The sequence below is a fragment of the Nipponia nippon genome, unplaced genomic scaffold (assembly GCF_047370975.1).
Source record: "Nipponia nippon isolate SJK-2023a ecotype South Korea unplaced genomic scaffold, ASM4737097v1 scaffold_5, whole genome shotgun sequence".
Classification (NCBI taxonomy): domain Eukaryota; kingdom Metazoa; phylum Chordata; class Aves; order Pelecaniformes; family Threskiornithidae; genus Nipponia; species Nipponia nippon.
This window is the reverse complement of record NW_028262369.1, coordinates 57,455,129-57,465,430: the sequence shown is the minus strand read 5'-3', so window position 1 is coordinate 57,465,430 and position 10,302 is coordinate 57,455,129. Positions and strand designations below refer to the sequence as shown.

At 57.4% G+C, this 10,302-nt stretch overlaps 1 protein-coding gene and 5 non-coding genes across 6 annotated transcripts; 5 read left to right on the top strand and 1 right to left on the bottom strand.

The window, feature by feature from the left end:
* Positions 1-390: 390 nt before the first annotated feature.
* On the bottom strand, positions 391-472 carry TRNAS-CGA (transfer RNA serine (anticodon CGA)). Its single transcript has one exon. It is a non-coding gene; the product is annotated as a tRNA-Ser (tRNA).
* A 262-nt stretch (positions 473-734) lies between these two features.
* On the top strand, positions 735-806 carry TRNAP-AGG (transfer RNA proline (anticodon AGG)). The gene has a single exon. It is a non-coding gene; the product is annotated as a tRNA-Pro (tRNA).
* A 687-nt stretch (positions 807-1,493) lies between these two features.
* On the top strand, positions 1,494-1,565 carry TRNAP-UGG (transfer RNA proline (anticodon UGG)). Its single transcript has one exon. It is a non-coding gene; the product is annotated as a tRNA-Pro (tRNA).
* A 1,432-nt stretch (positions 1,566-2,997) lies between these two features.
* TRNAT-AGU (transfer RNA threonine (anticodon AGU)) lies at positions 2,998-3,071 on the top strand. The gene has a single exon. It is a non-coding gene; the product is annotated as a tRNA-Thr (tRNA).
* Positions 3,072-3,737: 666 nt separating this feature from the next.
* On the top strand, positions 3,738-3,819 carry TRNAS-GCU (transfer RNA serine (anticodon GCU)). Its single transcript has one exon. It is a non-coding gene; the product is annotated as a tRNA-Ser (tRNA).
* A 5,192-nt stretch (positions 3,820-9,011) lies between these two features.
* On the top strand, positions 9,012-9,308 carry LOC148052265 (feather beta keratin-like). The gene has a single exon (XM_087730507.1). The coding sequence runs from the start codon at positions 9,012-9,014 to the stop codon at positions 9,306-9,308; it is 297 nt and encodes a 98-aa protein (XP_087586633.1).
* The last annotated feature ends 994 nt before the right edge of the window (positions 9,309-10,302 follow it).

Below are 10,302 nucleotides of genomic sequence, written 5' to 3'. Positions count from 1 at the left end.
TCCCACTGCAGAGCAAAAGCTTCCCAGCACCCAATCCTGTTGCCTCTTCCCTGAGCCAGGGTTTCTCATTAACTGCATCGATCAGCAGCCAGGAGTCAGAAAGGGTCTTGGATAAACAACGGTCATACTGTCCATTCTGCACCCAGAGCAGCTCAGGGCACAAGGGCCCTGACTGCTTGCCAGGGCCAGCCTTCAACACTAATTACCCACCAGCGCCAATTAATTGCTAGGAGAAGCTGATGCTACAGGAAGTAAAGCATCTGCTGCACCCAGCACCATGCTGTGACTACCGAATAGGACAGCCTGCTCCTGCTCAGGGTACAGCATCAGGAGCACCAGGGGGACAGCTACTTCCCAGGCCCCCCACTGTGGGCACGGGGTAAAAGCTGTCGCTGTGAGCAGGATTCGAACCTGCGCAGGGAAACCCTATTGGATTTCGAGTCCAACGCCTTCACCCCTCGGCCATCACAGCCCCGGCCCGGGGCCCCCGGGGGAGACACCTGCCCCCCGCCATGGCCCCCCCCCCGCCATGGCCCCCCCCCGGGCGCCCCGTTGTCCTGGGAAGCGGGGAAGCGTGCGGGGGGCCGGTGCATCCCCGCACAGGCGCTCGGCGCCGCTCTGCTGCCCAGGGCCGGGCGGCGGGGCCCGTCCCCGAAAAGCAGCGGCCGGCGCTGGGGGCGCCGGGGGCAGCGCTGCCCGCCCAGCCGCCCTGGGCCGGGGCAGCTGCGCACCCCGGCTCGTTGGTCTAGGGGTATGATTCTCGCTTAGGGTGCGAGAGGTCCCGGGTTCAACTCCCGGACGAGCCCTCCTTTTGGGCACGCACCGCCCGGCACAGCCCCGGCGGGGACCGGGCGGCGACACCGCTGCCCGGGGCCGCGGGGAACGGCTGCGGCCACGGCCGTGGCACCGCAAACGGGGCTCCCGCAGCAGCTCGCCTGACCGCCCGGCCACAGCTACCGGCGGCCCCTGACCCAGGCTCTGCGTCCACAAAACCGTGGCCCCGCTCTGCCCCACAGCCCCACCACCCTGGCCCGGCCCCGCGGGCAGACCAGGCACCCGAGGGACACCCAGTGCCTGCAAACCGCCGAGCCCCACGGGCAGCAGCGACGGGGGCATGGGGAAGGAAGCAGAGACGGGGAATTGCTGGGAGCGACAAGAAAGCCAGGTCAGAGGGGGACGTCGGCTGTGCGGGATGCCCCAGCGAGGAAGAAGGGCGGGGGGTGATGCTGCAAAGCACGGGCCCTTTCAACCACTGCAAGAGCCAGGGAGATGCTTTGGAGGAGGAAAATCCCCGGCGATGGTGGGAACTGGAGATGCTGGGCACTAACGCCCCACGCTCACCTCAGGATGGGGGCTCCCTGGACCGGCCACAGCAAGAGGGACCTTCCTGCTCCCAGCGCGTGCCAAGGGACACACACAGCCTCGGCTGGCCCCTCAGCACCCAAGCGTGCGCAGGGCGGGGAGGCTGGGGGTGCAAAGGGGTGCAGCACCCCGGCTCGTTGGTCTAGGGGTATGATTCTCGCTTTGGGTGCGAGAGGTCCCGGGTTCAACTCCCGGACGAGCCCTCCTTTTGGGCACCCGCCTTCCCCAGCGGCACGAGGAACCACGGTGTAACCAGGCCGCGGCGAGGGCAGCGGTGCCAGCGCAGTGGGGTCGGTGCCCCACCCTGGCTGGCACGTCCCCGTGAGCAGGCTGGGCCCCCAAGAGCTGGCAGAGAGGCGGGGCAGGGTGGCGGGGCAGGGATGCAGAGGGAGGAATGAGTGGCAAAGGGCAGCTGGAGGCAGGGCTGGGAACCGCAGAGCGGGTGCTGCCGGCGGTGTGTGCCCCCAGGGTCTTTTTCTGGGGGCAGGGCCCTGGGGGCAGAGCAGGGTGAGCTGTGGGCAGTGGGGCAGCGGTGGAGGGTGAAGGGACTTGCCCAGGCCTCCAGGCCTGGCTGTGCAGAGGGGATGTAGCTCAGCGGGAGAGCGCTTGCTTTGCATGTAAGAGGCCCTGGGTTCAACCCCCATCACCTGCAGGTCTTTTTGCCTCTTCAACAAAACAGAGTGCGGCAGTGGGTGCCCAGAAAAAGAGCTCATCCAGGAGTTGAACTTGAGACCTCTTAGCATTCTAAGCAAGACTCATACTGCTAGACCAACAAGCCAAGATGTGCAGCTCAGACCCAGGGCAGATGCTGACCCACAGGACCCTGCCCCAGCCCTGCCTGCGCTGCCAAGCATCAGTGCGATGGAGAGCATAGAGTTCCTGCACCCGGGAGCTACCAGTGCCAGAGGTCCAGTAGAGGGTCCCCTTTGGCAAGTGTCACGGCTGGAGGCTGCTGTGGGGCTGTGTTTCATCCTCCGCGTTTCAGCCTCTCTGCCGGGTGACAATGGCTGAGCAGGGGTTGGTCACCTTCCCCGGTGCCCTTCCCAGTGCCAGGTCAGGCCACGCCGGGAGGAGGTAAATGTAGCCGGGTGAGCACCGGTTTTCACTAGCACTGGCTGCACTGGGGAGCTGCTCCCAGCCACTCTCCCCCTCGGTGTGTCTCATGCACTTCTCAAAAAACTGGAGACTTTAGGGGTGCCTGAGCCCTCAGAGGCTGCACTGAGATTGTTTGGGTCAGCCTTGGGCACTCATGGTGAGCCATGCAGGCAGGTGATGCCCTGGAGACCCCCAGGATGCCGGGGTGAGCAGCCAGAGAGAAAGCTGAGACAGAGGCAGTCACCTCGGCACAGTGCCAAGGCTTGGGGCAGCTGGCAGGGCTCTGCCAGAGAAAGGGAAGGGGAGCAGCAAGTCCCCGCAGGGTCTGGGACCCCAAAACCCAGCTGGTGCTGGTAGAGGAGGTGTTGGGCTCCCTGTGCTAGGGGCCCGGGTCAGCACTGGGGGTGCGGGGGTGCTCCCAGTGGCTGATAGAAAAGGGTTTGGGGGTTGGGGTACTCCAGACCTGGGGCAGCGGGGGGGGGGGGGGGGGTCAGGGGGTCAGGTGTGTTCAGGGGGCACCCCAGAGCTGTGGGGCAGGTGGGCGCCATGGCTCAGTTGGTTAAAGCACCTGTCTAGTAAACAGGAGATCCTGGGTTCGAGTCCCAGTGGTGCCTGGGCCTGGGGGCTGTTTTTCCTCCTTGCCCCAAGCTGGTGGCACTGCTGGGAGTCCCTGCCCTGCCCTGAGCAGTGGAACCCCGTGCCCTTCTGTCCCAGGTGACCCCACCCTGGGGAGAAGGAGTTTCTTTCTGCCCCCCTCTCCCTGGGGAGCTCACAGTGGAGAGATGACCCAAACTAGCTCCAAACCCCAGGGAATTTGGGAAATAAAGAGGCACATCCAATGCTGGCTGGACACTCACCACCTTCCCCATTAATTTTCACAGCTGTTGATGAATCCTGCAGGAAAACCCTCTGGACACAGGTTGTGGGTGGGTGAGTGGTGGTGTGGGGGTGATGGAGACCTGCAACAAGTAACAAAGCCTGGGGCACACAATCTTGTGGCAAAAATAAATGCCACCCTGCCCTTTGCCATCCTCTGAACACAGGGACAGAAGGGAGCATGGAGAGGGAGCAAATGAATTGAAAACACCTGCTTGCTGCCCTGCCCAGCTGCCCTGCCACAGGCAGGTGGGGAGCGGGCTGCCATGGCCAGGCAGACGGGCTGCCAGGGCTCTGCCTGCCCCACCTGGCTCCCCAGAGGACACCCTAAAGAACCAACCACAGGTTCACAGCCTTTGGTCGAAGACGGGAAAAAAATCCTCAAGAAAAGGTTCAGCAGTAGGGACGAGGTGGCCGAGTGGTGAAGGCGATGGACTGCTAATCCATTGTGCTCTGCACGCGTGGGTTCGAATCCCACCCTCGTCGGGCTGCCAGGGACTCCTACCTGTGGAGAGGCTTTTGGTGCAGCTCCTGCCATGGCCGGATTCCTCTTGCTTCTCTCTCTTTTGCTTGTTCATGTTAAATACACGTCTGCCTCTGGATTGTTGCTCCCACTTGCGGAACCTGCTCCCGTTTGCTCAGGCACCTGTGTTGCCCTTCTGTGCAACGTGCCAGGCCCCACGCTCCCATGAAGGAGCAGGGTACTGTCACCCTCTGTTCCCTGAGCCCACCTGCCACCCGCCCTCCTGCCAGCTAGCTACGTCTTCTCCAGGAGGCAAAGCACCAAACCATGGGCAGGGAGGGTCAGCAACAGGCTGGCCAGGCAGCGAAGTGGGCACAGCCTGAGCCTGGGCACTGCTTTTTCCCTTCTGCTCTGTCAGCCAATTATATTCCTTTCTGCATCTCATACACAAGCCCTGAGCATCCCTATGAGCTTGGGAGGCAAAAGAAGACCCTGGACAAAGCTGTGCCTTGCTGAGCCATCGCCGCGTCATAAAGGTGCTTTTTTGAGGATGGCATAGCTGCTGCGTGTTGCCAGCTCCCTCCTGGGTTTGCAGCAGTGCTCACAGTGGGGTTCCTGGGGAGAGAAGAGGGTGAGCTACTGCAAGATGAAGAGGAAAGAGGTAAAAAGACCCCCCTGCTGGGAGGTTTTTAACTGATGAAATCCCAGCGGTCTTGCATAGAGGGAAGCCTTGCATTTCTCAGAGCATGTCTGTGCTTCAGCGCAGCTGGGGAAACATGTTGTGCCAGCCTTGCAGGTGCCTTCCCTGCTCCCACCCCTTCTTTCCATGGATGAGAATGTGGCCAAGCAATGCTGTGGCTTGGAGGCAAGGCTAGGATGCTTCAGCTTAGCTGCCCACGCTGCAGGCCCTGCACTGGCTTTTTGACCTTCCCTGGGGCCATGTTTCCTTCCCATGCCTTGGGGAGATGCCCCTGGGGACCAGCTGGGAGCTGCTTCCCTCTCCCCAGCCAGAAACAGTGATCAGGCTGCAGGGAAACACCAGCACCATCCCATCCTGCTGCCGTGGGATGCTGTGGTGCTTGGCCAGCTCTGCTGCCCTGGGAAAGGGGGATGTCCACACCCGGACATCCAGGCACCCTGCAAGAGGGATGCACGAGATTTCCAGGGGAAAAGGCATGGGGTTTGGTGCACAAGGGTTACAGCCCCAGAGGTACACTAACTTGCAGCTGGAAACAGTGAAATGGGAAGGGCTGCAGGCTCCTCCTCAAGTGGTGGTGCATGGCATGGGGCCTGCTGCGGCAGAACGGGATCTGGGGGATTGCAGGGCAGAGGCAGCCAGGAGAGGAGACAGGCTGACTCCCTTGGGACACCCTTCAACCCTACTGGTCGGTGTAGGGGCACAGCACACCCCTGCCCTGGCGCACAGTGACGACGCCTCCTGGGGGGGATGTGCCAGCCTTGGTGACGCCATGGAGCATCAGCCCACCTGGGGACCCGGCAATTATAGGGGACTGTGGCGGCATGAAACTGGATCATCTGCAGCCCCAGGGCAGCACACGGCAGCTGGAGCCTAGCTCTCCCCAGCGGCATCGGCTGGGCTCCACTCCCCAGGCTGCACACGGTGGCCCTGAAGCACCCCAAGTCTGTCCCAGCAAGGACACAGGCAGCCAAGGACGCTCTGCAGCTGCAGTGGAGGGGCAGCTGCCCTGGTGGGTCTGTCTGCATCAGGATGCTGCCTCCTGGCACCAGGGTGTCCTGCTCGCCCATCAGTCACCTGGGAGCAGTTCCCACATGTTGTGCTGCCCGCAGGTTGGCTGCAGCCCTGGGGCAAGCCCTGGATGAGAGCGTTGGATGCAGGTGTTCCTTGGAGATCAGATGCAGTGGAGCTGTTGCTGCTCCAAAATGTGCCTTTGCCTTTGGCTTTCAGAAGAAAGTTTGGGGCAGGGGCAAGCTTCCACCCTCCAGCTGGTCTGAGGGACATCTAGCCCTTGGGTTTGATGCCCTTACATCAAAATGCAGAGCAGTGAAACTGGAGTTGCAAAGTGCTGCTGGGGCTGGCGATGCAAAGGGAAACACAGCGAGTATTGGTCCAGGGCCATTTTTCTCCTCATGCTCTTATCTGCAGGAAGAACCAGGGCTGAGATGGCCACACATCCTGGATTCAGGATGTACAGAAGTTAAGAAAATGGGTCTGATGTGCTTGGTTTGTTGAAATTTTCTCAGTTTTGTGGTTCCTCCAGAGAAAACCATGTCTTAAGTAGAAAGTGCTCATTCTCTGAAACGAATATGGGTCAGAAAAAACAGTCCTTGTCTTTCTTCCAAATACCTGCATTTCCAGGAAGAGCTCTTTCCCCTATGGTTTTCCTTTGTTTTAATCTCATTCATTACACAAATCTGATTATTTTAACTTCCTGACATGTGCCTTTTGTTTCCCCCGTCCCCTTCTCCAGGCAAAGGACTTGTTTTCGTACACAGATCCACTCACATTCAGCAACATGCACTCTCTAATTGCCCCCGTGCATTTATTTCAAGCATTGCTGCATCTGTGGATATTCTTCTGGGACACGATGGTCCAATACGAGCAGAAACTCAAGTACTTAAGCTGGGTTGCAAAACTGAAACACACAGTGAGTCTGCAAATCAGAAGATCCCAGCCTCTGTCTGGGAGCCTGGAAGGGAGTCCCCCAGGAAAGGCTGTTTTCCGTGGGATCACAGGAGTGCACAGAGGCACAAAAAAAAAAAAGAGATGGAAGATGATTAGTGAAGGGGAAGAAACCATGACTGGCAGAAGAAGAGTTTAATTCTTAGGCTGTGGGTCCAAGGTGCACCTGTGGCATCATTTTGTTATTCAAGAGTGGTGGAAAAAGCAGAAATGTAAAGCTTAAAATAAGCCTCATCTTTTCCTGCTCACCAAATTGCCATTTAGGAGGTTGTGATGACCCCACAGCCTCCTGCCTTACTCCAGCAGGCTGGAAGGTTGCTTCTGGCTGAAGCACATGCCCTCCACTGCACCTTGGAAAAGCTGATTTCCCCTTCCAGGATGATGTTAAAAAGAGCTGGGCTTGACCCCAGCACCTCTGAAAGGCTTTTTTGCCCTGGCAGGCAGGGCAGGAAGGAGTCACTAGGGACAAATCAGTGCTATGAACCATGGCTCTATAAGGCCAAGTCACCCTAGGAACTAAAATGACCCCAAAAACCCTACAAAGCATGTCTTTAACAGTGATGCTGACAACCCCTAGCTCCACACATGCATAGTACATGTGCCCTGGTACTACTATGGTTTATTCTGGGGCAGAAGATGTTTGTGCCTTCATCTGGGCTCTGCTGGCATGAAATGAAAAGCCTTCTTCAAACTTTCCTTGCCCCTAGAGCCTGATGGCTCATTTGCCTGCCCGGGACCACGTCAGCGACTCCCTCTCCCCAATGTGCAGATGATTCACGTTTAAGTGCAGGTCGGGACTTTTGCAACTGCCTGGCTGTTTAGCAGCTAACAGGCTTTCAGCAGAGCAATCTGGTGTCACACTGCAGCCTGTAATTAAAAATGTCTTGACGATGTCACTCCATCACAAGGAAGCATAGCTGTGAACTTCTGGCTCACCGCTGTTAGCACATCCAAAGAGCAGGATGGAAAGGCTCTCGGCCTCGGAAATCAGCTCACGGCGCAAAACCAGTCAGTTTTGGTGTGCGTCACCTTCAGGGGTGGACTCCAGAGCCCGTGATTACTTTGCTTTTAAAATCTGATGTGCCTTCCACGCAGAATTCATACTCCAGGCCTGAGGAATAATAACAAAATAAGGCAAAATCCTCTAAGTGGATCCAGAAGTGTAACAATTTGCTCATGCTGGGCTAGCTCAAGTCCCTGTGTCTGTGTCTGTAGTACCTGGGCAGATGGGGCAGGAGAAATGCCCTCCGGCATTTTTGTCCCAGCTGTGTGTGGTCCCCCAGCACCCTCACCCCTGCAGTCCCCCTGTTTTTCCTGCTGTCGATGAAACTGCTGTCACAGGGTTTACCTACAAATGCATGTTTCTTGTGTTCAGCCTACATCTCTGAGCTCACCTCGGGTGCACTGGGGAGCTGAATTGGTTGTGCTTGGAGGAGGGTGGGGAGTGATGTGCCAGGGATGTGCCTGCCCTAAATTCTGCTGAAACACTCTCCTGCCTGGTGGCATAAGACCTAAAATGTACTTTGGCCTTAGGAAGCAAGGTAATTAATGCCTGTAGCCTGAATCATTTCAATCTTACTCAGTATTAAATGGAAGCAAAACATGACAGATGAAAGAGGGAACTGTTTAATCAGCCAGGGGAGCTTTCCAGGAGAAAACTGCTGGTTGTTGCGGAGTTTCAGGTGGAAGGTATGCACTTGCTCCCCCAGGGGCCAGGGCACCCTATAAAACCCTGCATGGCACTGGTCCCACCACCTGCTCCCAGCTGCCGCTGCTGCCTCTGTCTGGGTAAGTCGAGAGGGGCTCTGTCTCCTCCCCACTGAGCTGTTGCTTTCACCGATGCCTTGTGACCGGTCCTCCGCAAGAGTTCAAGGTTTGTTACTTGCTTCCCTCCTGCCTGCTGAGGATGTCGGGGAAGGGTTTATTTCTGCTCCAAAATGAGGAGTGCAAGGGGTTGCGGGATGCAGGGCTTGCAGGATCCATAACCACATAGCTGGGTGCATACTGTGTGGTTTTCCTTGCTGAAGAAAAAAATAGCACATGGCCAGGTTGCAGGGATTGATGTGTCCCTGTTTATGGAAGGGCATCAGAGGTCCCTTTTATTTTGGGATGGGATAGCTCAGCTCACGTTAAGTCCAGCTTGCTCACATTGTATTGATTTAAGTGGGTTTTGCTACAACTAAATGTGTCTCAGTGAGCATTTTGGTTGCTGAAAGCTTGCTGTCAGCTTGAAGGCAGGCAGTGTGCAGGAGTGGATCTGCTCTCAGTGCTTTCAGTGTCTGGTGCCTCCAGCTTCCCCAGACGTGCAGCTCAAACCAGACTCCTCGCTTTCTCCTGAGCAGGTTACAGGGTGAGGGAAGGGGAAGCGAGCTCCTGCCCATTTGGAAAGCCATCCTTCAGGGTTTATGAACCAACCAAACTCACCCTCTAGCTAGCTCTCCCACACCTCTTATTATGGGAGCCACTGAATGAGGGTTCAGCAGGGATGCACCAGCCTCTGCTTTGCATTTATGCCCTGGCTCTGGCTTTTCAGGTGTACATCCTCGCCGAGCGATGTCCTGCTACGACCTGTGCCTGCCCTCCTCCTGCGGTCCCCGGCCACTGGCCACCAGCTGCAACCAGCCCTGCTTCCGCCGCTGTGGGGACTCCACCACCGTCATCCAACCCCCCACTGTCCTGGTCACCCTGCCCGGGCCCATCCTCAGTTCTTACCCGCAAAACACGACGGTGGGGTCCACGGCATCGGCAGCAGTCGGGAGCTACCTCCGGTGCTGTGGGGTCCCCGTGGCTTCCGGTGGTCCCCGGGGGCTGGGGAAGGCAGGACTGCTGTGCCTAGGCAGCGGGCTGTAGGGGCGTCCCCGGCAGTCACCTTCTCCCGACGATGCCAGCAGAGCAGGCACGTCGGGAAGGACAAATGGAGCACAGGACCAAGACTGAGGAAGAGGACTAAGGAAATGCCTGTGGGTTTCCCAGCTGTGGGGGGCACCCGCAGCCCCCCCAGGAGGAAGGGAGCCATGCGAGCTTGTCACTCAAGACCGTGCCTCTGTATACCTTTCTCTTGCTAAGCCTTACTTTATATTTCCATGTAGGTGTCACACCCTGTGGTGCTACACAGCATTTGGTGCTGGCTGGGCAAAAATGCTTATAGTGGGCTGTAGACGGAAGATGATAGTCATGGGGCAGTGGAGCAGAGGAACACCTTGTAGGGATCGTCTTGTCCTGGAGCGGGGTTTATCCATTTCTTTACTGAGCACTGGAAATGCACTTCTTATACTCTGAACTGGTTTATTCTCCTCCTTCTCATTAAAGTCATGCTACATCATAGCCTGAGTCTTCTGGTGTTCCTTGTGCCTCTGGTCCAGAGGGGTAACCTTCTCTGGAGGCAACTTGTTGCTGGGGGGGAGGTTTCTTTTTTGTCTGAAATGAGAGTTTCTACTGCTCAGCTCTGCACTGGGCTGAAGTAAGTGTGTGGTTTGCTGTGACCAACCTGAAGGCAACTTTCTCAGCCTGGAAACCTCTCCTGCTGCCTCATAGCAAATGCCTGCTTAGAGAGGACTTCCTGCAGGAGTAGACTTGTTACCTGTTCCCTTGAGGAGGTGGGAACACGAGGGTTTGACATTTCAAAATGGCATTTACCCTGTGTTTTGCAGCAATTTTTGGGGGGAGCTAAGGAGGCTGCATGTGGGGTCAGGGAAAAAAGGCAGAAGCGGGCTTCTTGGGAGATGGTCCTTTGGATGGTCATCCTACACCGAACTCAACCAGTGTTTTATGGGTGATGATGAAAAGTAAAAAACTCCCAAGATATACCAGGGCAAAACCAGGCCTCAGTTATTAGGGTCTTTAT

What these genes read in the sequence shown, in the direction of transcription:
- LOC148052265 (XM_087730507.1), top strand. Translation starts at nt 9,012, where the DNA reads ATGTCCTGCTACGACCTGTGCCTGCCCTCCTCCTGCGGTCCCCGGCCA.